We start from the raw sequence: 27746 nt of genomic DNA on the forward strand, positions 1-27746 counted from the left end.
CTTTGCGTTATATATAAAAAAAACTAAAACAGAAACACCATAAGTAGAGACTTAGATAGATATACTTGTTCAAATACACACAAAACATTAATAGAAACACATTTGAAGTCTAAAAAGTCAAACTCGTTGCCTATTGCATACCTCTTTTACAACTCCCTCCACCCCAGTTTCCTCCTCCTCCTCCGAGCCCTGATTGTCGCCACTCTTCCACTGGAACCACGACCTTGCTGCCCGCCATGCCCATCTGATGAACACAGACACACACACACACACCTGTTCTACCTGTCAGGTGGTGGTGATGACCACAGACACACACGTCTGTTCTACCAGTCAGATGGTGGTGATGAGCACACACACACATACCTCTGTTCTACCAGTCAGGTGGTGGTGACGACCACACACACACACACACACACACACACACACACACACACACCTGTTCTACCAGTCAGGTGGTGGTGATGACCACAGACACACACACACCTCTGTTCTAACCAGTCAGGCTCCACACCACCATCTCACTAGACACCCCTTCTCCTTAACACCAGAAATAACGACTGTTACTGAGAAGCATCAGGGAGCATCCTAACACCCTCATCCTAACACCTGGGGCTGCCTGGGGGGGTCTACACCTGGGGGGTCTACACCTCGGCCACTCATGCTACAAAAGTGTCTCCGACCTCCAGAAAATCTCCTCACAGCTCCAACCGCCGTCGTGTCCTGGTCTCATAAACGACACACATAAACGTCGCTGCCGGTCTGGTAATCATCGTTGCAAGAACAACATTAACAACAACAATAACAACAACAACAACATCATCATCAACAACAACATCAACAACAACAGTAAACTACTCCTCTAAAAACAACAGTTTAAGATAGCCACAAAATGTTTTTATATTAAACTCTTACAAATCTGCTTTTTGATTCTTATGTATAAATGCATAAAGGTAAGAGAGAGAGTGCCCTCAGTTGCTTGCCTAGCGTCCCGGGTCAGTGCAATGAATTGGCCAGTAGCAAAGGAGACCTCAAAAGTAAGCTCATGTTGACGGCCCCGCCCCCGCCCCAAATATCAGACGACTAGCGCCTTGCTAAAAAAACGTGCTACGCCCCACAGTGTCATAACCGTTCAGACCATCCAGACCACACCCCGCCCCCCCCCTCTTCTTCTACACGGACCGCCAGGCGGATCAACGTCCACGTCAACGTCCACGTGAAGCCCCACAACCCCTCCGACAGCTCCCGACACCGCGTCAGTCACCCAGGCCCCCCCCAACCACGGTTGCTACTGCTACACAAACACACCCCCACCGGCCTCTGTGAAGCCTGTATATTCATCTGTTCAAAGTTGCTTTTTATAGATGTAAATATTTATATATATGTATGTGAGAATATAAAAACATCCAATCTGAGGCATTTACAGCAGTTATCTCCTTGATTTCCCTTTACAATTCAGTGGCCTGCCATGAAACACACTCTCGCACGCACGCACACACAGACACACACACACACACACACACACACACACACATATATATACAAAGACACACGTTTAAGCACTTAGTCTTCGCTAAATGGGAGAAGAAGAGTAATGGGTATGGATACCCAGGTCACCTCGCTTTGTAAAAGACCGAAAAAGGAGAAAAGGTTAAAACACGATCATAAAAACAAAACAAAAATATATCATATATCATTCTCAAAAAGGTCGAACCCCACCCCCTCCCATCCCCTCCCACCCCACACCTGTTTCCATGCAACCTCCCAACCCCCCAACCCCCCAAACCCAAGACCTTGTGACAGATTTTTCGCCCAAAGGGGCTTTGAGGTAAAAGTAGACAGAGTCCTGCTTAGCTGGGAGAGCCGGAGCTGGGTTCCGGCGGTGGGCGCCAGTCCTCCGCTCCAGGCTCAGTGTATCTTACAAAAAAAACAAGAACCCAAAAAATAAAATAAAAAGACATTCAAACTGAAAAAACAAACTCAAAATAATGGCTCAACTTTTGTGTGATTATTTTTTTTCTTTTTTCTCTCTTGTTTTGTTTTTCTTCTTCTTGGTGCACATTGGGAAACCCCCCCACCCCACGACGGGGGTCTCTCCAGTGCCGGATTGCTGGTTAGGAGGCGGCTGGACTGGGAACGCCGGTCGTTTGCCGAAACGGGACTTGACGACTCGGCAGACTCCACTGGCTTCTAGCCGCTTTGGTGCAGATTCAAGACGCAAAAGAGAGAGAGAGAGAGAAAGAGACTGGCAAAGACAGAGTGACAGATAGAGAGAAAGAGAGAGAGAGAGAGACAAGTGCGCCCTCTGCTGGCGTCCTCAGGCGAAGTACATGGTGTGCTGGGTGTCGTAGTGAATCTGGACCGCCTTGGCCAGGGCCTGAGGGTCCCGACCGTTGCTCTGGCCAGACACGTGACTGCCCTCCGCGCTGCAGGGGGGAGACAGGGTTAGAACAACAACAACAACAACAACCACCCTGCAGGGGTGAGCCGGGGTTAGGCTGGAGCTGCTACAACAACAACAACAACCACCCTGCAGGGTGGTATTCCATCAACGTCACTAAAAAGTCTCGCAATACTTAATGCATACTAGCCACCTCCAGGTGAGTTGGCATACGACACATTAAGGCCCACATTTTAACCCTTGTTTGGAGTGTGCCTCTGAAACAGCCTCTGTTTGGAGGGCCAAATAGCCCAACCACTTGGCCCTACCCACTTAGGGATAAGTGGTCACAGAGATGTCGTCAGTGGAGCTCGATGTGCCCAACATAAACAGGCAAGTGAACGTTCAATGTTCCATGTTCCATCCAATCTATTGCATTTGTACTTGCAACAACATCCCATCTGCCTGAGCCCTTCAGCCCCCCCCCACCCCCCCACCCCCCCGGTACGGGTGGTCTCACCTGTCGTGGTCTTTGTCCACCAGGTGGTAGCGGGCGCGGAAGGCCACCAGCCGGGCGTAGTAGGCAGGCGCGGGGATGGAGACGGAGCGCGTGCAGCGGACGTAGGTGTGGCACAGCTGGTAGGTGAGCAGCTGCAGCTCGTCGGCCGTGAAGCAGTTGTCATCCCACAGGACGTGGTAGTGGGAGGGCCGGCTGGTGCCCTGGAGGGGGGGGGGGGGAGGAGAGGGTCAGTCATGATAACCTTCAACAGCACATGTACAATCGGTGGCCAGCGATATATATATATGAAAGACGCTATAATACAATTGAACCTGTGAACCAAGTATCGGAGGGAGATGTGGTGCAGCGTGAGGGTGTGTATGTGTGTGTGTGTGTGTGTGTGTGTGTGAGAGACCTACCTGGATCCCTGCATGGCTACACAGGTAGAAGTCAAACTCGGAGGGGTGTGTGATGGTGCTGTCCACCGTGGTGCCGGCCGGGACGTTGCCACTCTTCCCCACCTGCGTGTCGGAGGGCCAGAAGAAGAATGAGGAAAGGGACTAGCAGCTAGGCTAACGACGCCAGCAGATAGAAAAACACTAGCAGATAGAAAAACGCTAGCAGATAGAAAAACGCTAGCAGATAGAAAAACGCTTAATGCTTATGAGGGGGGGGGGGGGCCTGTGAGGGTGGGGGGAGGCTGGGAGGCCCTGTGAGGGTGGGGGGAGGCTGGGAGGCCCTGTGAGGGGGGAGGGGGGGAAGGCCCTCTGAGGGTGGGAGGAGGCTGGGACTCACCCTCTCGGCCTTGTCGGAGCAGAAGAGGCGGGTGTGGTGGCGCTTCTGCACCACGATGTAGGTGATGCCTGGCCGGTAGTCCTCCTCCAGGCTGATACACGCCTTCCTGATGGCGATCAGCTCCGGCCACGCCACCTACACACACGCACACGCGCACACACACACACACACACACACACACACACACACACACACACAAAATGAGGGACAGAAATAATTAGATTCACTTTGCAATGAAGATATACAACTACAACCTTTGTACTTGGTTGAGACAAAAGTTGAAAATGTCTAAACCAGCCTCCCCTGCCCAACACCCATCAGTGCCAGTGACCCCCCCCCACTCCACCTCCCCCAGGTGTAACCACCCCCGGCCCCCTCACCTCCCCCAGGTGTACGCCTCCGCCCACCCCGGCTACTCACCTGTTTCATCTGGCCCTCGGACACGCCCCCGCGGTAGTAGATGATGCGCGTGGGCTTGAAGCGCGTGGACTTGTAGAACTGGATGAGCAGCTCGCGCACCATGTTGGTGAGGTCCTGGATCACCTCCTGGCTGTACAGCTGCTCCTGGGACAGGTCCTGGCGGGACGTCTGCACGCGCACCGTGGCGCAGTAGCGGCTGGGGTGGCCGTCCATGCTGCCCACCACCGCCGCGATCGACGGCTTCTTCCCGTCGCCCGCCGGGGGGTGCGTCACGTCCGCCCCCAGGAAGATGACGGGCTGCTGGAACACGGAGGGTCTGGGGAGGGGAGGGAGGGAGTGAGGGAAAGAGGGTGGGAGGGAAGGAGGAAGAGAGAGAGAGAGGGAGGGAGGAAGATAGTTTAAACAGGGATTAAATAGTTTAATCAAGGACCAAACACGGCATAGTTTGAGACAGAACTAGTTGATGAGTTAAGTAAAACATTTTTGAGTATATATATTTTAGAGAGAGGGGAATTTAAGCACTTTCAATGACCCATGTCAATTTCCACCTTGATTTCTTCTCAAACTTTCAAAGATTTCAAGGACCCATGGGAATCCTGTTTAAAGCACGATAACATACAGCAGAATACAAAAACCTATACTAAAATACTTTACTAAATAAAACACTCCCATAGCCCCTCCCACCACTGCTATAGAATAATTAAAATAATTTTGCCATTTAGCAGACGCTTTTATCCAAAGCGACTTACAATTACGAATTACAGGGACATTCCCCCTGGAGTAACTGAGGGCTAAGTGCCCTACCCAAGGGCACACTAGTAGTGGTGTGGCTTCAGGCGGGATTTGAACTCACAACCTTCCGATCACAAGTCCAACTCACTATCCACTAGACTAGACCACCACTACCCCTATAGCCCCTCCTACCACTACTATAGCCCCTCCTACCACTACTATAGCCCCTCCCACCAGCCCATAGCCCCTCCCACCAGCCCATAGCCCCCTCCCACCACCCCATAGCCCCTCCCACCACCCTACCTCTGATGGGGCACCAGCACGTTGTTGATGCCGCCCAGCTTGGCGTTGATCTTCAGGCAGAGGTTGGAGAGGGTCTGGGGGGACGTCTTCACCACGTTCTTCACCTGGACACACTGGGTGGCCATGCCCAGCAACGTGTCCCCCACCCGCTTTACCTCAGCTGGAGGGGGGGAGAGGGAGAGAGAGACAGAGATTGAGAGAGATTGAGAGAGAGAGAGGGGGAGAGAGGGGGAGAGAGGGGGAGAGAGAGAGAGAGAGAGAGAGAGAGAGAGAGAGAGAGAGAGAGAGAGAGAGAGAGAGAGAGAGAGAGAGAGACAGAGAGAGAGAGAGACAGAGAGAGCGAGAGAAATTAAAAATACATAATTGTAATTAGAGGCTATAACTGGGGGTAGCGAACTTATCTGGCATCGTCTGGTCTCACAGTGGCGCAACAAAGGTTATTTAAGGTGACTTGAACTGCAGCCAGATTCACTAGTGTCTTAGGAATAAGTATGTAGAAGTAGTAAGTATGTAGTAGTAGTGCCCGAGTAACTATCGGGCACTTAGGTGGCGTAGTGGATTAAGCGCTGACCATGTACCGCAGGGCTCCCGGTTCAATTCCATCTGGGGACATATCCTGCATGTCATCCCTTCTCTCTCTCTCACCCATCCTTCCTGTCATAATCTCTACTTTATCTGTCATTAAAAAGAAAAATATGAGTGGGACTGCCCCACTCAGAAAAAATAACTTTAGAAAAAAGGAAAAAAAAGAAGTAGAACTGTCTCTAGTCCAGTGGAGGCTGGTGGAGGTAGAAATCAGGAGGACAGGCTTGTAATGCATGGGTTAGAATAAGGAATGGTATCACCTCTACTGACACGAACACAAATCTAGTGGATCTGATCGGAACGCAAAAAATATGGCTGCTTGACAACCAGCTGTGTGTACACCAGTAGCCTTCCATGTTGCATCTTGCTAAACTGTTCTGTTTGACTGTTTGAGCTTGCTCTAGTTTGCGATTGTATGGTAATTGTCTGCTGTTGTTAGTTGTTGTCCAGGTTTGGTCATTTGTTTTGTAAGTCATTTTTGTTATCTGTCTTCTGAGTTATTGGTCCTCTTCTTGATATGTTATCTTCTATATTTGGTAGCGTATGTATGTATTTTAATATTTTGAGATTTTAGGTTGCCTCTTAAAATCTGGCCAGGGACCGCAGATGAAAACTAGCCTGCTAGGCTAATCTGGCTCATTTACAGCATGTCTGTTAATCAATGTGCATCGTCCCTATTTTGGATAAATCATAAACACTCTCTCTAAGCTCTGCCCCCCCGGTCTCACCGTAGACCGGCGTTTTCCCCGGCAGGATGACGACGATGAGCTGCAGGCCGACGTAGGACATCTTGAGGTGCTTGAACATGGGCTCCACGCTGTCCGCCCCCTGGGCGTACTTGCAGAAGCAGGGCTGGCCCTGGATGGGCATCCCCGCGTCCTTGGAGATCTTCCTCAGCTGGTCCGTGAAACTCCTGGAGGAAACGGACACAGACACAGACACATTTAGCGGTTTTTAAGATTGTGGACTGTTGGGCTGGAAATTGTCAATCCCATCTGGCAACCCCGAGTCCAGGGCGGAGGCGGGGCGGGACTCACTTGAGCAGGTCCTCCCTGCACTGTTTCTGCGGGGCGAAGCAGGCCACGGCCCACACCTTGATCTCTATGCCGGCGTAGAACTGCTTCCCCCTCATGTCCCACACGCCCTGGTTGGGCGTGGCCACCGTCTTGTTCTGCGGAGAGAGTCCCTACACTCTTAGTGAACCCCCCAGTTTGACCAGCCAACACGTCAGATGGTACTACCCTACCCCCCCCCCCCCTCCCCCACACACACACCCCCGTACGGACAACCCAACAGTGATGGAGACCAGGGAAGGGTGGCTGAGGTAGAAACCGGAGGACGCTAAATAAAATTTGTATTGTAACGGTCTCCTTACTATCAAACATGTGATATCATCCCTCATGCTCCTGGAACAAACTCCCTGAAGAAATCAAACAGGCCCAAACCCTTAAAATATTTAAATCTAAGCTAAAAACCTTCATGTTTTGCAGCAGTTATGATTAAATACAAACACTTCTATCAATGTTTTTTTTCCCCCATTAACTATTGTCTTATTAAATGTTTTATCTATTTACTTCTTATATTTGCTTTTATTCATTGTAATTTTTATTTTCTTACTATGCTCCTCTTGCTGTATTTTTAAATAATGTATGTAAAGCACTTTGAATTGCCCCTGTTGTATGAAATGTGCTATACAAATAAACCTGCCTTGCCTTGCCTCATTCCATCCCATGCATTACAATGAGCCTGTCCTCTGATTTCTACCTCCACCAGCCCCCCTGGTTAGGGGCTAGGGTTGGATACCCCCTGGTTAGGGGCGAGGGTTGGATACTCACCCTGCCACAGTCCCTGCCGGTGTCGGTGCCGACCCGACCGCCGTACTGCAGCATGGGGGCGGGCAGCACCCGGCCCGTCACCTCCGTCATGTCGTTGTGAACCACGATGCCAAACTCCTTCAGGTACGGGTCCGGACCCCCCACCATGCTGTTGCTCTTCACCTGGGAGAGGGGGGGGGGAGACAGAGGGGGTTGATTAAATGTTGGGGAAACACAGATTCACACAGACACACACAGAGATACACACACAGACACACATACACACACACTAGTGTTGTTCCGATACCATTTTTTGATCCCGATACCGATACCTGACCGTGCAGTACTTGCCGATACCGAGTACCGATCCGATACCACGGCGTTTGAAAAAACAAAACAAAAAAACATGTTTTTTGAGCCGCATACTCACCTCGATGTAAAATTATTGCTAACACTTAGTCTGGCACTGCTCAAAACCTTTGTAAAACAGGAAAAAATGCTATAGAACTTTTTTTTATTGTCTACCTGGTATGGTGACAAGAAAATCAACCCCTTATAAAACCTGAAATGTGGCTCTCACAGATGCCAATCAGTGCAATATCCATTTAAGATATAAAACAGTCGTAGTAGTAGTGCAACAGCAAGTGAACATTTACAAACAAAATAACTTTAGTACTTAAAAAAAAAATAATAATAATAATAATAATTAAAAAAATAATAATAAGTTAGTACTCGCCGATACCGATACCAGCATTTTTGGGCGTATCGGTGGCCATGCCGATACTAGTATCGGTATCGGAACAACACTAACACACACACACACACACAATGTGAAAGATTTCCACCCGTGGTCCTCGTTGGAAAACACGCAAGACAGACAAAACCAGAAAATCATATATCATATCCTATAAAAAAAGGATTAAAAAATTTTTTTTTGCCAGAATTACGAACCTTACACAAAAACACACAAAGGAAATAGGGCTATAATAACAGGGGTTAGGGAAAGCGACAACATCTGCTTCTGGCATATCCTAACATCCTAGTAGTGACGCCAGAGGGTTTCAGGGCTAGTTTATTATCATTAAAAAACAGGCGTCTTTTTCTGGACCAGACGTCAAGCGGTTTCAGTCCCGTCTCTGTGCTCTGACTACAACTGTGACATACATGGTGACTCAAAAGAAAAGAACCCCCCCCCCAAAAAAACAGCCACTGTCTGCCACACACTGTCTGCCACACACTTCCTCCCCTGCCACTCTCCTCCACACCACTGGAGGGCGCTGTTACTACAATCTACTCACCAGTCTGCTGATCTCTTCCTGCCTGTCGGGGGCCGAGCGTGCCGTGGCTTTGATCATAGTGGAGGTCTGGTTGTCCGTCAGCTTCTTGATGCAGCGCTGCCCTGCCACGATGTTACAGACCTGGGGACGGACAGACGGACATGACACGGCCGGCGGTTACTGAACACGGTCGTCAAAGAGACACCTCTTTTGGCTGTCATGTGTACTGGGTATACTGTACTTACAGAAGGGTTCAATTTAAAGAAGTGTGTGTGAGTATTGCAGCTCTGTGTGTGTGTGTGTGTGTGCCTCTGTGTGTGTGCGTGTGTGTGCGTGTGTGTGTGTCCTAGTCGCCGCCCTCTCACCTCCAGGGGCAGGTAGGTGTGCTTCTGTTCCTGGCCTACTTGCAGGCAGGGCAGGTGGGGGTATTTGAGCTGCAGGCTGTACTTCTGCTTGAAGTACTGCGCCACGGTGCACTCCATGGCCTGGCCGTTCTCTAGCTGCAGGGGGAAGCTGTGTGGGAGGGCGCACGGAGAGAGGCGTGAAGACATGAGACATCAACAACAACTCACAACCCTTTAACTAACCAGATAAAGTCAGTTGAGAACAAATTCTCATTTTCAATGATGATCTGGCCAAGAGGCCCCGGCAAGAATAAAAACAAACATATAAACAGAAATACTGAGGGTCAACATAGAACAATACATACAATACATGAGAACTGCAAAGACAGTGAAGATACATGAATAAAATCAAATAGTAACAAAGTCAACTAACCTATGTGTGGAAAGAGAGCGGGGTGTGTGTGTGTGTGTGTGTATGTGGGGGAAGAGGCAGGTAGACAGGTAGAGGCAGGTAGACAGGAAGAGATATGTAGACAGGAAATGACATGTAGACAGGAAGTGACATGTAGACAGGAAGTGACATGTAGACAGGTAGTGGCAGGTAGACAGAAGAGGCAGGGAGAAAGAAGAGGCAGGTAGACAGGAAGTGACATATAGACAGGAAATTACATGTCGACAGGAAGTGACAGACAGGAAGTGACATGTAGACAGGAAATGACATGTAGACAGGAAATGACATGTAGACAGGAAATGAAATGTAGACAGGAAGAGGCAGGTAGACAGGAAGTGACAGACAGGAAGTGACATGTAGACAGGAAATGACATCGACCGGAAGTGACATATAGACAGGAAGTGACATGTAGACAGGAAGTGACATGTAGACAGAAGGCACTTACGTTTGGTGGCTGGCAGGGCGGCGTGTGACATTGCACACACGATACTTTCTCTTCATCTGACCACAGTGTGTGACCTCTACTTTCAGACCTGCTCGTGCACGCACAAAAAGACAGAGACAGACAGACAGACAGACAGGGTAGAGAATATCACTGGGGAGGCCATGGAGAAGGGGCGGAGGGGGGGGGGGGTTACAAGAAAAGATAAAACTGACATCTTTAGAACACATAAAATAAAATACAACATTTTAGGAGGGTCAGCTTTTAGACAGTTGGGATGGGGTGGGATAATTCATTGTGGACTATTGAACAACTACATTTGTTTGTGAGGTTAAAATTCCCTCAAATTTGAATCCACACCTTGAGATTGAAGAGCACAACTAAAAGATCTCATGAAAGCATGAGGGAAGTAGAGGTCAAAGTTCATATTGGACCCCCAAATCTCAAGCTGGGATTCAGTCCTAATGTGTGAGTTATGGAGGTACAGGGTTGGGGCCAAATCCAGTTCAATTCAGTCCCAATTAAGAAGATTAATTGAAATTCCAACTCCCGTTTCCTAATTGAAACGTGTCGTTTGTCAATTAGAACTTCAATTGGCTGAATGAAGAGAGTTTAGAAATGATGAGGGGAGGCTGGCGGAGGCAGAACATCGGAGGACGGGCTCAGTGGGAATGGAAACGTGTGCTTTTGATATGCGTTAACAATGAGCTCTGTCCTCCGATGTCTACCTCGGCCGGCCTCCCCTGCCCCCAGTCCTGAAGGTGGTGTGTGGGGTGCGGGGGTGGGAGGGGGGTGCGTGTGTAGAAGCATGGTAAGGACATTGATCTGACCTGCAGGTCCCCACCCACCTCGGATCTCCTTGGTGAATTTGACGCGTTGGGAGTCGGTGAGTGGCTTGGTCTGCTCGTTGATGTTCTGGATGTCCAGGACCTCACACATGAACTCAATGACGGGCTGGGCGCGGTAAAACGCAGTGGCAGACACTGTGGGGCACAAAGGGGGGGGGGGGGGGGGGGTGAGGTCCACAGTCCAGCTTTCACACATACATACAAACGTGCGCACAGGTCTTCCTTCATTGATCAGAATTTCTCTACATGTTTTAGCTGTACATCAACAAGCAACACCCACACATGGAGAAATGTTGTGAGGTTTCTAGACAACGCCTATAAATGTTGTGGGGTTCCTAGACAAACGCGTATAAATGTTGTGAGGTTTATAAATGTTTGGAGGTTTCGAGGCCAACACATAAATGTGAGGTTTCTATAAACATATAAATGTTGTGAGGTTTCTAGACCAACACATATAAATGTTTGGAGGTTTCTAGACCAACACATAAATGTGAGGTTTCTATATAAACACGTATAAATGATGTGAGGTTTCTATATAAACACGTATAAATGTTGTGAGGTTTCTAGACAAACACGTATAAATGTTGTGGGGTTTATACATGTTTGGAGGTTTCTAGACCAACATGTATAAATGTTGTGAGGTTTCTAGACCAACATGTATAAATGTTGTGAGGTTTCTAGACCAACACGTATAAATGTTGTGAGTAAGATGTTTGGACGTCATCGTACCATCGATGTTGAGCATCATGTTCCACATGGCAGGACGGACGGACTGATGGAAGCCGAACCACACCTCCCTCCCTCCCCCCAGGGGGTGGTAGTAGCCCTCCGGAGGGGAGAAGAACGAGCGGCCTACGGGGGTGTACCTGGACACACACACACACACACGTTAGTGATTGGTTGTATGGCATCACCATACACAAAACAAGAGCCAATGTCCAAAGAGATGTCCAAATAGGCTATTACCTGAAAGATTACTCTTTAAAAAGTATTTTTTTATATACCTATGACTGTTTTCTAGTATTTCAGCACAGGTAGAGATTATTGCTAAGGAACTGGAATATATTTTTTAAAATCCCAACTAGTTTTCTTCCTTTCCCGAGCACTGTGACTGCCCACGGCACTTGTCCCTATTGCAGAAGGTGTTACCTTCTGTGACCGACTTCCCGTTGATTCGCTTACTCTGACAGATGCATTTATTGTGAGTCACTCCGGATAGAAGTCAGGGTTCGACATTAACGGTTGCCCAACTGCCCGGGGCAAGTAAAACATTCGCCGGGTTTGTTTGCGCGACAGCGACGACGCTGCTGGATCCTGAATCTGTGTATCGGTGTGCAGGAAGAGCAACGGAGGGCGCAGGCGCCAGACCAGACTAGATGATCGTGGAGTGAAGATATTATTAAAGCGTACACGCCTGTCCACCTGTCTGTGGATCAGCGCGTACGCGATCATCTAGTCTGGTTTGGCAGCTGCACCGTCCGTTGTTCTTCCTTTACAACGCTACACAGATCCAGGAGCGTCGTCGCAGTCACGCAAACAAACAACAACCAAAACCGGCGAATTTTTTACTTGCCCCGAGCAACCAGGCAACCGTTAATGTCGAACCCTGGAAGTGTCTGGCTAAATGCCTTCAGAATGGAAGAGCGATGGGTGGGAGTGTTGCTGTACCTCATGGAGGGCAGGTGGCGTGTGATGACGTCCAGGGCCTGTACGGAGTCCTCGGGGACCTCGTCCAGGTGCCCAGACAGGGCGTCCAGCAGCATCTGGAGGGACACCACCGACACCCACTGCAGAGACACCTTGAAGGTCTGGTCCTTGCCCTCGCCTGGGAGAGTCACCTCCAGGTCCACCTGCACGGCGGGGATGATCAATCAATCAATCAATCAAATATATTTATATAGCACATTTAAACATGACACTTGCCATACTGCTTTACAGTAAAAGTACTCCTAAAATGTAAATAAACAGAAAGTAAACAACCAACAGAAACAACAGAGGAACAGAACACCACATCAAAACAAACAAGGCAAGAGTCAGAGTCAGAGGGTGAGGAGGACTCACCCGGTCTCTCCCGATGGGCAGGGGGTGGGCGGTGTACATGTTCCTCTTCCCATCGTAGCCAGGTTGTCGATCCCCAAAGATCTGCATCTTGAAGTGCCGAACCATGGTGTCCACCACCTCCCTGAGAGAGACACAACCACCATGAATGACGCCCAGGACACACCCAGACCCACCCGGACCCACTCAGACCCCCCAGGACACACCCAGACCCCCCCAGGACACACCTAGACCACCTAGGACCCACCCAGAACCCCCGGGACACACCTAGACCCCCCCCAGGCAGGGTTTCCGTTAGAAAAATTTGCCGTCGGACATCGTGTCCGGGAAGAATTCGATTTACCGGACAAACGTGATATATTCCGGTCATCATATTAAAATATAATAAAAAAAAAAAATTTCAAAATCATATTTCTTTTTTTCAAATCTAATATAGCTGTTTGTCGCGGTGATTACTGTTGTGTAGCGGCCTATATATGCCATTTAATGTCTATTTCTCATCCGATACGATTAGATGCGAGCTATATAATATATAATAATATAACATGATTTGACGCATGCGCGCTATGCCATGCGTCAAATCCAGCGCTGAACGGGCGCCTCACTGGGAACTGAACAGACAGCATCGATCAATGAACGGACTCCACATTACGTTAACTGAAGTTTGTTAAATTGTTTGGGATTAATGTGAGTTTTCTATTTTCTCTTTCCAGTTTTACCCTTTTTTTTAAATCAATAAAACAACGTCATTTCTATAACCAGGTCTCGCTGGTTGGGAAGGCATTTCGTTTCGCTCGGGAGTATGACAATGGGGAGAACATAACTGTTTATTGAGAAACAATTGATAGGCAGTCTGGGATACGTATATAAAGAAATACCACAATGTCTAGATGTATAACATTTTATTGAACAGTAACAGTGCAAGCATGTAGGCTTCTGGCGTGACACGGCTAGCCTAATTTCCGTTCATATGCCTTTTATCAGATAAAATAAAATAGAATAAAACTCTTTGAAAATAAATAGGCTTTAAATTAACTTGCAATGCGTATAGGCTAATTTCCGTTCGATGTTACAGCCTAGGCTATGCCTTTTCTCAGATAGATAGGGGATAGCCCTGTAAGCTCATACGGGTCTGTATGTCGTCCTGAAGACCGGCTGTTAGATCATATCGCTGAAGTTTGTCTCCATCTTAGTGTAAATGTTGTCCGTTTTGTTTGTTATCCTTGTTATTGTGCGATAAAGTTAAAGCGCTCCGCTTCGGGACACCATTTTCAGCTGAGCACCAAACACACACACACACTCGTGTAACACTGCCCGAGAGAGAAGGACCCGCCCCCTTTAGTTAGCCTATAGCCTATAGGCTAACTAAAGGGGGCGGGTCCTTCTCTCTCGGGCAGTGTTCTGTGTGTGTGTTTGGTGCTCAGCTGAAAATGGTTAGAGGGAATTATTTTCACCGGACATTTATGTCCGACGAGTTTTCAACTTGTCGGACTTCCACTAATTTTACCGGACAAAGACCGGTAATTATCGGTTAACGGAAACCCTGCCCCCAGGACACACCTAGACCCCCCAAGACACACCTAGACGCCCCAAGACCCTCCCAGACCCCCCAGTAACCTGTCTCTCTCCCCCCCCCCAATCCCAGTAGTGTTTACCTGTCTCCCTCTCTCCTCACTGTAGGTAACCTGTCTCCCTCTCTCCTCTCTGTAGGGAACCTGTCTCTCCTCTCTGTAGGGAACCTGTCTCTCCCTCTCCCCCCCCCAGTCCCAGTAGTGTTTACCTGTCTCCCTCTCTCCTCTGTAGGTAACCTGTCTCCCTCTCTCCTCTCTGTAGGGAACCTGTCTCCCTCTCTCCCCCCCCCACCCCCCCAGTCCCAGTAGTGTTTACCTGTTGACCCTTCGAGGCCGTTTCTCAGGCTTGATGTCGATGTCGTAGTGATAGACATCGATCTTGGGGATCTGCACCTGGAAGTGGTTGGCCAGCAGGCGGATGGGCTTCCCCACGGTGCCCAGGCCGGGCCGCCGTGGGGGCTGGAAGAGGGAGGTAGTAGGGGCAGGCGGGCCTGGGGGGGATACAACACACACACAACACACACACACCACTGTTAAAACCCATTGATTTTAGATGCTGAAGTGCCTCCTCAACAAAACCCAAAAACGTTAAATGTGTATTTTTGATGGATTTTTTGTATAAACATTTTTAATTGGTGAGAAGCATGAGCAAACAACAATGTTTACATTCACCCTTTTTTCACATTTTCATTTTTTTTTCTTTTCAAAGGACAAGGTTGTAGATCTTTATACAATATTGTCGAGAGGACGTAAAAAATTAAAACCAGTATGTTCTAAGCTTTGGCCTTTTGGTTTTCTTAACCAGCAAATATTTTTTTAAATGTTGGCAGCCCAGTAGTAGTACATACAATTAGGAAGCGCGAGGCCTCCACAATTCCTTGGTCTCTGCAAAATAACGTTGCTGATTCTAGGAACCTCCCCCCCCCCCCCCCCCCCAAATAAACGTAGTGATTGCCTGATCTAAAGTGTGAAAAAAGACTTGGGTAGAAATAGAGGAAGGCATTGAGAAACATACAAAAAGCTTGGGTAAAATGGTCACCTTGACACATTGCACTTTTCCTGAGAGTGAAAGGGGTAGACTGCTCCAACACTGAAAGTCTGACTTCATGTTGGCTACTAGTGGGGCGAGGTTGGATTCAAAGGGAGGGGAGTGTGCGGGTAATCTTGATCCCCAGATATTTAAAGCCCAAATTAGACAGACGAAAGGGAATTGAAGACTGTTTGATTGTTTTGGGCCAGAATATTAACTGGAAAACATAAGAGTCTAATCCCAGAAACAAACATGTGACCAAGTCCACATTTTCATAAAACTGTAAATAAATAAATACTCCCACTCGGGGCGCTTAGGTGGCGTAGCGGGTTAAGCATTGACCATGTAACCGCAGGGTCCCCGGTTCGATTCCGGCCGGGGACATATCCTGCATGTCATCCCTCCTCTCTCTCTCTCTCTCCCATCCTTCCTGTCTAAAATCTCTACTGTGTCTGTCAATGGAATGAAGAATATGAGTGGGACTGCCCCACTCCAAAAAAAATAATACTCCCACTCAACACGGTCGGAGGCCTTCTCTGCATCTAAAGAGGCCTCAGGAGGGAGAGAGGAGCCTGAGGTGAAGATCACATGTAAGAGTCTGTTGGAAAATGAATGCCGTCCCCCCCTCACTTTTGCAATACTTTTACTTTCTGTGTTAAGTAATGAAATTGGGCGGTACAAATGCACTCTGTGGGGTCCTTGTCCTTTTTAAGTAGTAGTGAAATAACTGCTTGAGTGAGTGTATATCATCTTCTATGACTCATTAAACATATCTAATAGAGTTGGTGCAAGCTTGTCACAAAACGCCTCCCGGGCATGCTTGCACTCTCTCAGGGTAGAGAGATCTTACGCCTGTGGAAACTTTTTCCTGCTATGACTGGTGGATAGATGATTCACTTACTTCAGTCAAATGCACTTGTTATAAGTCGCTTTGGATAAAGGCGTCTGCTAAATGTCAAAAATGTAAACGCACACAATAACCTTTCATAAGCAAATCATGGCTTTACTGCTGCTTCCAGCGGAGAAGCAGAGAGCAGCGGATCAACGCACAGAGAAATCTCGCATGTCTTCTCTGCACAACAAAACGTATTTTAAAAATATGGGGCTTTTATGGGGCCCAATTATTGATTATCTCAAAGTTTAAAGAATTGTTGCTTATATCCTGTAGTGATACAAGCCTGTACTCTTTCTTATTTTATTTTACTTTGTATCCTTGTAACACCTGACGATGTTACATTTTGAGAATTGCTTTGAAACAAATCATACTAGACATGCATGCCTGGCAGCTTGTTGTTTGTTTGTTTGTTTTTTGTATAAAACTGAAAATAAAATCTATGATGTGTCTTGTTGTCACAACTTTTTGTGTTTGGTCTGTCAAAAAATATGCAGACGCGTCATACAAGCTATAAGGAAATTAGGAATATCAAGACATAAGGGTCTGAAAACAGAGATATACATACACCTCACCTCAGACCCACTTCAGCCCACCTCACCCCACCCCACAGGACCACTTCACCACCACCTCACCCCACCCCACCTCACAGGGCCACCCCACCTCACAGGGCCACCTCACCCCCACCCCACCTCACCCCCCTTCACCCCCACCTCACCTCACCCCACCCCACTTCACCCCCACCACACCCCACCGGCCCACTTCACCTCATGACATTACATTTCGTTTGACTTTGTTTGTCACATGTTAAATAGATAACAAGCTGCTACTTTATCACCTTTCTCAAGCAAAGTTTGCAAACGGATACCAGGCGTTTGTGGCATAGCCTGAGCGCTTTAATCAGAAAAACCGGCATCGATAAAAGGAATGGATAACCTTGGAGGCGTACGATTCAGATGGATCGAACAATTTGGAACCAGTTCGCCAACCCCCCCCCCCCCCCCAGACAACGACCAGCGCATCCGAGAGAGACAGCAGGAGGGCCAGATGGGGGGCTACGCGGACTTGGATTACCATCAACATCTCTCTCTCACACACACACACACACACACACACACACACCAGCTTGGTAGTGTTGACACTCATACAAAGTCACACACACGATGTAGAAATATCTGGAAGATAGATCCTAAGATCCTACATTACATTTGGGCTAACAGAGGACCAATAAAGGTTTTCAATCAATCAAAACCTGCAGATTAAGCGTTTGTTTAACAGGGTTCCACACCATATGACGGCTTTTTGTCATCCTCGAGGTGATGAAATTAGGGATTTCACTGCCATACAGACAAAAAAGGAAACAAATTGCCTTTTTTTGGGTTCCAGCTTGATTCATTTCCGTGTAAATAGATGTGGTCGGACTGATTACCTTGCAGGATCTCGTTTTTAACACCTAGCAGCACCTAATTTTTAGACCGAATAACTGAAATGTAAGACCTTTTTATGCTGGATTTTCGACTTTAATGCTTTTAACTCTTTGACTGCCAGCCATGTTCAGAGCGGAGAGCTCCACACTGCCAGACTTTTGGGGCATTTTCGCTGAACTTTGAAGACCCACCAAATATTGACTTTTTGGACTACATAAACATTGAACATATCTACCAAAACTTTAGACTCTCTTCTTTCATCAGAAAAAGAAAGTTTGTTTCTAGCCTCTTTGAGTGTTTAGAAATCGGCCGTAGAACATAGGGTGGTTTCAGCAAAAACACCTGATTTTGACCAATAAACAGAGAAAACTAGCTTTTTCTGCAGAACTTAAAAAAAAAAAAAAAAAAACTGCACTTTTTCTGTATCATCCGACTCTGAACTGTTTGAAGAGTCGGGCGATGGCCGCGATGCTCCGCAATGCTCCGCCCCGCAATGCTCCGCGCCGCGTTTGGCACATACCCTGATCCGTTTCGCCATTACTATAACCCACAGCAAGCCACTTCCTTCTCCAGGCTTTTATCGAACTACTGCCCCCATCTGGGACCGAAATACATTACACCCAAGTCTGAAATTCAATCGCTAGGTGTAGAACATGTCAATAACGCGATCCCCGCGGAAAAAAAAAAAAATTCTATAAGACGCCAATTGGCGTCTTTGGCAGTCAACGTTACTATTCTATAAGACGCCAATTGGCGTCTTTGGCAGTCAATGAGTTAAAGACCAGCGCGGGAACCCTGTTTAATGACACAATCAACAGCCTGAGCATGGAGGGGGAGGGGGTGGGGCGTCTTGGGTGGTTCATTAAGGGGGGGGGGGGGGGGGGGGGTGTAAGGATGCTTACTGCTTTTGTCAACTGACAACAAGGGGTCTGCAGGGGTCCTGAACCCGATGCGCCAACATGCTCCAGTTAGCAAGTGAAGCGTAAGAGGCAGGCAGGCAGGGGGCAGTCGGGGGTGGGGGGGGCAGGGGGTAATCAGGACCACCTTCTTACCCACTGTGTCCCTCTGCAGGATAAAGCAACAGGAGCGAAAACAACAACAGCCCTAGAGAGAGCAGAGAGAGAGCGTGTGTGTGTGTGTGTGTGTGTGTAGGTTTCATAGAAAGAGGTCCATGCACGGTTAGGCTAGGTGGCGGCCTGCTCTATATATAACCCCTCAGCTGCTCCACCGGGACGGGAGAGAGAGGGCTTGTCAGCGTGTCGCTGGGCGGAATGTCAGGACCCCCCCTTTCTCTCAAACCAGCATGTCTCACCCCCCGATGCCCCCCCCCACACACACACACACACACACAACCACCACAGGATTGTCTCAACCCCCCCCCCCACACACACACACACACAAACACCCCAGGGATGTCTCACCCCCCCCCCCCCCCATAACCACCTCAGGGCTGTCTCACGCCCCTCAACTATCATGGAACAGAGGTCTCTCACCCCCCAACCACACACATACATACACCACGGTTGTGTCTCACCCCCCGAAACCACTCACTGGTACCCCTCACTGGTACCCCCCACAACCACCAGACCCACGCCACATAACACTCCGGTTCCAACTGCACTGTCCGATCAAGCCGACGCCAAAAAACGCCGCCACGGTTCCTAGGTGGACCACATGGGGGACACTTGTTGATTTCAGAAGATGTGTTCATAAAACTGTGTTTGACGGGGGGGGGGGGGGGTGAAAAGCTTTTTTTTCCCTGTCAAACGAAACAAAACCATAGCTTTGTCCGTCTGTGTGGTCGTTGGTCACTTGGTAAATGTGATGGAATAAGTGACGCGTTCCTGAGGAGATGAGGGGCACACACCGCGCGGCACGCCCTCTGGGGCGACTATGGCTCAGGAGGTAGAGCCGCCGTCTAATGATCGCAAGGTTGGCAGATCGGCGGTTCGAGCCCCGGCTGGCCACATGTCGAAGTGTCCTTGGGCAAGACACTGAACCCCAAATTGCTCCCAGTGAGCGGGCCGGCCGGCCCCTTGCGTGGTAGCTTGCCGCCATAGGTGTGTGAATGTGTGTGTGAATGGGTGAATGAGAGGCCGTTGTAAAGCGCTTTGGATAAAGGCTCTATATACGTGCAGTCCATTTACCATTTACGCCTGGGGCCTCATTTATAGAACGTGCTTAGATCAAATTTTTATCTTACCCGTGTCGTACGCAGAAATCCACGTCAACGTAGTGATTTATACAATTTCAACGTGAGTCGATTTGAACTTGGAAAGGATCAAATCTCTACGTCATGTTTTCGACTTGCGTACGCAAATCACCTACTGGCTATGCAGTTATTACAGCCATGTGAGACGCTCTGCCTACTGTCATTCATGCAAGTGGCTCGTAATAAAATTAACGATGTTGTTATCAGCCGAGAAAATGAGTTTAATTCAAGATTTAAAGGGAACTAATGTTTATGATTGTATTTCAGTCTTTCTTTATATCCCTCCGGAGCTGTCTATCTCTCTTCAACATGCCTATATATAAGCACTATACTAATTTAATATAATGTAGGATATGATATATTATATAACACTATAGTGCGCTCCACAACGGACCTTGCCCGGCCACGGCCATGAACGTGGTATTACTGCCCTCTCCCGCTTCCAGACGCACGCCTACCCTATAATATAGTATTAACACCCTGTGATAGCGGCTCAAATAGCGGCTGAATGAAGCCAAGTGCTATAATATAATATAATACAGACAGTATATAATATTGTCAGTATTGTCTGTCTGTATTATATTATATTACAGCACTTGGCTTCATTCAGCCGCTATAATTGAGCCGCTATCACAGGGCGTTAGTACAAACCTCATTCACCTGCGTTCAATTCCAAGTATGTTTGGTATTTATAGATGGAAGCACGTACGCAACTTTAAACCATCTCAGCTCGTTTTATAAATAATGCTTACGTCCGTTTAGAAAAATGTGCTTACGTGAAAGTCAAAGATGACGTTCAAGTACTTTTTTTATAAATGAGGCCCCTGGCAGGGGTGCAAACTGGTGATGACCCAAAAAGGTGACACATTTTTTTTGTGGCTAACCTTAGGGGGGGTAGCGCTAGCACTAATGGTGTTAAATAGATACCGCTAGCACTAACGGTGGTCTAACAATGATGCATGTGTAAGTAGCGGCAGCCCTGACCTTAACACCTGCAGAATTACTTCGAAAACAGTTTACCATGACCCCCCCCCACACACACACATTTGTTTTGCAGATCTACATGATTCACATGGTTGGCATATTTTGAGATAAAAACGGCTAATTTAGCAGAAAGGTGACAAGTTTGCACCCCTGCCTGGCCTTTAGAGAGAGAGGACTCGTGTGTGTTTTAACGACACACTGGAGAGTGTGATGGTGTAAGGACGCCGGCCGGCATGCAAATGTCCCCTACGGATACGACGCAGTGGTCGGCCATGAAACGCACAGAAGCAAAGCTCCGCTGGGGAGTCTGAGGCAGTTAAATCTGTTGGACGGTGTTCAGACCTCTTCAGGGAAAGGCGCTGGGGCTCACGGCTGTTAGTGGCAGACAGATACAGACAAACAAGCTCACTCTCTGTTTCCATACTAGGCATCAAGTCGACACCTAAGGTTGCGATGCCAAAGATCAACGCAAAGCCGCGATAAAAAAAAGACGTTGATGCTGGTCCTCTCTGGTGTGTGTGTGTGAGAGAGAGAGAGAGAGAGAGAGAGAGAGAGAGAGAGAGAGAGTGTGTGTGTGTGTGTGTGTGGTGTGTGTTACTGGCGTGTGTGTGTGTGTGTGTGTTCCTGTCGTGAGTGTGTGTGGTGTGTTCCTGGCACGTGTGTGTGTGTGTGTGTGTGTGTGTTCCTGGTGCGTGTGTGTGTATGTGGTGTGTTCCTGGCGTGTGTGTGTGGTGTGTTCCTGGTGTGTGTGGTGTGTTACTGGCGCGTGTGTGGAGTGTTACTGGCGCGTGTGTTCCTGGCACGTGTGTGTGTGGTGTGTTCCTGGCGCTTGTGTGGTGTGTTCCTGGTGTGTGTGTGTGTGTGTGTGTGTGTGTGTGTGTGTGAGACAGTGGGGCCTACCCTGGGGGACAGGATGGACTGGGTGGTGAGTCAGTGAGACAGTGAACGTGGGTGAGACAGACATCAGACACGCAGTCACCTGACAACTCATGGATGACTACGGTCGGCAGGGGAGACTACTATTACACTATTACACTACAACTAGACTACTATTACACTACTAATAGGGTACTACTACTACTAGACAATTAATAGGGTACTACTACACTTCTACTACACTGCTACTACACTACTAATAGGTAGGGGTGTAAAGGATCACCTAACTCACGGACGGGATCGTGTCGCGGTTTCTGAGTCGCGGATCAGAGTTTTTCGGATCAACACAAAAAATATATATATATATATATATAAAACCTGCTTTTTCCTTGAATTCTGTAAAAACACCACTTTTATTGTGTGAAACAAAAAAAACATTTAAGATGTCAAAACTGGTCAAATAAAAACCTGACATGATTGTACAAGTTGCTGAAACTGAATTAAAAACTAAGTAAAGTCAAATGGTCAAATATATATAACATATTCTACACAAACATTACATATTATACTGAAATACACATTCAACTTAAATTATAGTGCAATAGGAGAGAGGGAGGAGGCGCCTGGTTGCAGACGAAGTAACATGAAGTTGTCGAGCTGCCTTTTTCGTGCCTCCCGTCAACACACCAGGATGATGCTGTGACGTATTGCCTCCCTCATACGACTTTCTCGTTGCACAACGCCTACACACGGTCACTTTTTTATCAACCACCCTTCTTCCATCATTGTTATAATTGACAGAGAAGCCAAACTGCTCCCATACATGGAATTTAAATACCGCCAACGTTACTAGCACTCGCCATGATACACTTGTTGTTGTAGATTCCCAGCTTCACGTGTAGTGAGTAAACAACAGATTTTTTTTTTTTCGCGCATTAGCAACCTATCATTGCGATTTAGAGTAAAACAAAGCAGGCAACTGTCACGTCTATCTTTTCATGGCTTTAGAAGAGATATTAACTAATATTAAGTCATATTATTACTTGGTTACATTTTGCAATTGATCCGCGGTACTACTACACTACTAATAGGGTATTAATAGGGTACTACTACACTACTACTACTACACTACTTCTAGGGTACTACTTCTACTACTACACTACTACTAGGGTACTACCAGACTACTACTACAGTACTAATAGGGTACTACTAGACTACTAATAGAGTACTACTACACTACTAATAGAGTACTACTACACTACTAATAGAGTACTACAACACTACTAATAGAGTACTACTACACTACTAATAGAGTACTACTACACTACTAATAGAGTACTACTACACTACTAATAGAGTACTACAACACTACTACACTACTACAACACTACTAATAGAGTACTACTACACTAATAGAGTACTACAACACTACTACAGCACTACTAATAGAGTACTACTACACTACTACTACACTACTAATAGAGTAGTACTACACTACTACTACACTACTTCTAGGGTACTACTAGACTACTAATAGGCTATTACCAGACTACTAGTACTACAGTACCAGACCATTACTTCTAGGGTACTACTACCACCAGGGTCCAGAAATATCTGCCCTCCTGGTTTGCAGCTTAGCGAAGCCCTGTGATCACTGTGCAATGCAGCGCATCATGTAGGCTACATTGATGCAGGTGTTGCATGGTCGAGCATCTATTCTGCTGGAGGACTCTGCAGGGAGGCCAACCTGCCCCTAAGGGATCATTAAGTCCCTACGACTAGTAGAGAAAGGCTCCGGTGTCTACCGCGCGGAGGGATGCCACTGGTGAAAAGGCACATTTTAAGAGAGAGTTTAAGAGCAGGTTGTTCCTGTTTATTAATGTCAGACGATCATACTGTCAAATGGGGGGTAGAATATGTGACATGTGGCTTGATGGGACGAGGGTTCCGTGACACCGTGACAGACGTTTGAGAGTTTAAGCTAGTTCCACAGAATCACATTTTACATTTTAACCATATAGCAGACGCTTCTATCCAAAGCGACTTACGATTATTAAGAGATCACAGGGACCGTCTCTCCCTGGAGTAACTTAGGGCTAGGTGACTTACTCAAGGGCACCACTAGTGGTGGTGTTCACAGGTGGGATTTGAACTCATGACCTTCTGATCACCAGTCCCACTCACTATCCACTAAGCCACAACTAAGTTCCCACTCGTTTTTCTTTTTATTGCACAGAGACAGTTTAGATAGACAGGAAAGCACAGAGAGTAAGGAGAAGAGAGCATGTCAGCGGGGCATGGGCCGGATTCGAACCCATGCCGACATGGGCATATGCGTGCACTGTAGGCCGCGGTGCTAGACCACTGGACCACCCACAGCCAGGTGTGTTTACCCCTATGACAGAACACTTGTTAGACACCTGCACATGCAGTTGTTTTAGTTGGGATGATGAGTCAGAAGTGTGGGACTGTTTGGGTATCCCCAAAATTCCAAAGGGCTCATCTCAAATCATTCATACAATAATATAAATATGGGGGGGGGGGGGTAGTTCAATCTGATCACAACCTCATAATTAACCTCATAGCTTGCACATGCCGATGATGGACAAAAACAACACTCCAAATTAACCAAATACAAAGTCAATGTAAAGGCAGGTGTGGATCCAGTGTAAGACAAGCAGTCTAGTAAAGACTCAGTCCAGTAAAGACTAAGACAGGGTATTTATTTACCAAGCTACAAAATAGAATAGGGCTAGTAGTATATACATTATAATTCACATAATAATAATAAATTATATTAATTAAATTAATTATATAGCCATTGACTCTTGACGAATATACGCTAGCCTAAGTTATAATAAATGCCTCAAGCGATTAGTTCAACTGTCTTACCCCCTCAGATCCAGAAACAGCAGCTGTTTTTCCTCCACTGTTTGTAAACAATGAAACTGTAAACACACTGCATAGCTTTAAAATATGTTGACCTCATGGGCGGTCGTGCTTGCACCCATATGCTCCTTCTATAAGTGAGAGTCGTTAGCCTACATTTCCCCTGCCTTATCTCTCCTGCTGTTGACCAAAGAAATATGGCGGGGAGACCGCTTTGCTGTTGAATCCTAGAGTGCCCCGTAAGCAAACACAGCCTGGCGGAGTACTACAACTCATCCAAATCACAAGTACACAAACAACATAAGTGGAAAACCACAAAAACAACACAAGTATGAGTGATTCAGTTATCTTCTTGTGTCTGCTGATTCTGCATGCCCATGATAACAGTTTCCCATTGAACCAGGCAGCCAGCCAGCCAATGGCTGTGCAGCATTCAACAGATCTTACAGTTTCCAGAGTTAGAGAAGATGTGATTACAAACATAAATCGTTTTTTCAAAAAGGGGACAGCTGAACTGCAGTGTATCCAAACTGAGTGGAAGTGACAGGCGTGTTAGGAAACACTGGGATGAAACAAGGACTTGGTGCAGAGAGGGCAGATGACTACCTGCTTACATCAACATCAAATCTCCTGGGACGAAGAGGTGGTATTATAAATAAAGTAAAGAGTGGAATTGAGATAATCACTGTTACTGACGTCCTAGGACGTATAGCTATATCAGAGGTGAAAGGTTCCAGTGTGTGTGGGGCACATTACAGGCCCTCCTGCATGTCAAAATCATCAGATCAAACGTCTATCAACGCACCACAGTAAAACAAAAACACGTCTATGTTGCTATGATGCTATGGACCCTATAGTATAAGGTTAGCGGGATGGCTGGCTTTGCAAGTCGGATCGATAAGAAGGGCAGATCGCCTCCTATACAGTGATCACTCCCTCCTGCATGCACAGGCTCAAGGAGGAGTCCCTCCCATGCATGCAAGCGACGGTGGCGCGCCGTGGAGCTACTAAACCACTGACAGAAATGTACAATGTTGTCCAGAATTAACTAACGTGGAACGATTACAGCCAGCAAAGTAAAGAGCCTACCAAAGCAAATGGTTCAATATGTCTAAGTAATAAACAAAAAGGTGGCAACCTTATTGAACCATTTTGTAGGCTGGCTGTATTATATACTTTGCTGGCTGTATTATATCGCCTTGATTCGGTTTAGAAAAGGACAGAGAGAGAGAGAGACTGTACGGGTCCATGATTCCCCCCAGCAGCAGGCTTCAACCACACGCATTTAGCTCAGGTTAGACCCACACACGCTGCAGAGCATGCTGCCAGCCACTTCATACTGCTGCGATTCGTTAAACGTGATATTAAAATGCATTATCATATATGCATTATCATATTTTGCATTATCATATTTTAGCCAATGGCTGGCTAAAATATCACATCATGCAAAACAGACAAGCGTAAACACACGACACACGGAAGGAAGGAAAGGTCCTCCTTGGTTAAATCCCTCACACACACAATGCCTTGCAAGCCACTCCGCACGAGCGGAAGAGGGGGGGACAGAAAGAAAAACAAAACAAGTCGAGATAAATAAAATAAAAAACAATACTCATTTTTTGTTGTTGTTGTGGATTACGTAACACGTGGTTATTAGACCAGTTATTAAAACACTGTGTCCGTGTGACAGTCTGTGTCACCCAGGCTGGGGCCTGATATGGGGCTCCGTTTGTTTTTTTTCTCCCTCTACGGTCTTTTCGAGGGCCTAGCTTTGAGACCACGGCCCCCAGTTGAAGCGACGCCCCAGACACACACACACACAGCCCCGGACACGGGGGTTTCCACGACTCCGTTTCCCGTCTCCTCTTACCGGGTCCGAGCGCTTCCATGGCCGAGGGCTCTCTCTCCGTCTCTGTCCCGGCCTGGCGGCTCCGTACCGACACGGATATTGGGGGCGGTATCTCGAAGCTTAAGGGTGGCTAATTTTAAGAAAAGGGGAATAGATGCGTAGATGTCCGGCGGTCTTGAGGATGCGTTGTCTTCTGAGTGTTTTAAAGCAGATCCTGAGGATTTGCAAAGTGCGCATGCGCGGAGGAGGCGCTATAAATTATAATGTGCGCATGCGCAGACGGATAGAAAGAGTCAGTGGTGGTAAAATGCGCCACCCATGGTGTGTGTAGTAGTAGGTTACATTCACATCTCAAGACTCAAGACTTTTTGAAGAGACTTGTTTTATTTCCCCCTAACTATCCTACAGACAGTAATTCTATAGGTCTCTCACCTAAACCGTCCCAATTTAGGTGAACAGTGGGATTCGACATTATTTCCCCCCCTATTTATGTCTATTTATGTCTCATTCATTCTTTTTTTTCTTTTTTTTATTATCTTAGGACTGTGTTTGATTGTTAGCAACTAGGGCTTGCATTTACATTTCGTTGTACCTGTTACAATGACAATAAAGATCATTCATTCATTTATTATTTATTTATCCCAATATCTAGATGCTACAATCGTGGGTATTTTCGGATGTGCCTGCTGGCCTGGGCATAGGCTAAATGTCTTTCCCTGGCAGGGTCAGAGGTCACGTACCCTACCCTAACCCACTCTATCCCACCCTATCCCTAGCACCTCCACTTAGTAAGACATATTTCTTGCAGGACTCTCCCCACCTTGCTATTTGCTTGCTCTCTGATCACCTTGCTATCAGATATTGTAGTGGCCTGGGGTGGTCCGGTGGTCTGGCACCGCGGTCTACGGTGCACGTGTGTGCCCATGTCGGCACGGGTTCGAGTCTGGCCCATGCCCTGCTGGTGTGCCCTTTCTCCTTGCTTTCCTGTCTGGCTTCACTGCATCTGTCCAATAAGACGAAAAGTATGAGTGGGACTGCAAAAATAACTACAAAAAAGATATTGTAGAATGT

The 27746-nt window shown here is 47.3% G+C and overlaps 1 protein-coding gene across 1 annotated transcript; it reads right to left on the reverse strand.

Moving 5' to 3' along the window:
* Positions 1-1926: 1926 nt before the first annotated feature.
* ago4 (argonaute RISC component 4) lies at positions 1927-26730 on the reverse strand. Its single transcript, XM_080530982.1, has 18 exons — positions 26697-26730; positions 14833-15007; positions 12949-13069; positions 12556-12737; positions 11617-11753; positions 10888-11022; positions 10043-10130; positions 9168-9315; positions 8824-8943; positions 7580-7708; positions 6749-6882; positions 6440-6624; positions 5127-5286; positions 4092-4407; positions 3672-3806; positions 3296-3397; positions 2898-3097; positions 1927-2423 (listed from the first exon to the last, which is right to left on the reverse strand). Exons 1-18 carry the CDS (start codon positions 26713-26715, stop codon positions 2315-2317), a joined length of 2595 nt encoding a protein of 864 aa, XP_080387108.1. The 5' UTR covers positions 26716-26730; the 3' UTR covers positions 1927-2314.
* Between the last annotated feature and the right edge of the window lie 1016 nt (positions 26731-27746).

Source organism: Nansenia antarctica (assembly GCF_963989245.1).
Source record: "Nansenia antarctica genome assembly, chromosome: 5".
Classification (NCBI taxonomy): domain Eukaryota; kingdom Metazoa; phylum Chordata; class Actinopteri; order Argentiniformes; family Microstomatidae; genus Nansenia; species Nansenia antarctica.

Coding starts and splice junctions, on each gene's coding strand:
- ago4 (XM_080530982.1), bottom strand. Junction 7,709..8,823: donor AGGAAGAGATCAGCAGACTG/GTGAGTAGATTG, acceptor CCCCTCTCCCAG/GTGAAGAGCAACAGCATGGT. Junction 3,098..3,295: donor GTAGCCATGCAGGGATCCAG/GTAGGTCTCTCA, acceptor CCCCCCCTCCAG/GGCACCAGCCGGCCCTCCCA.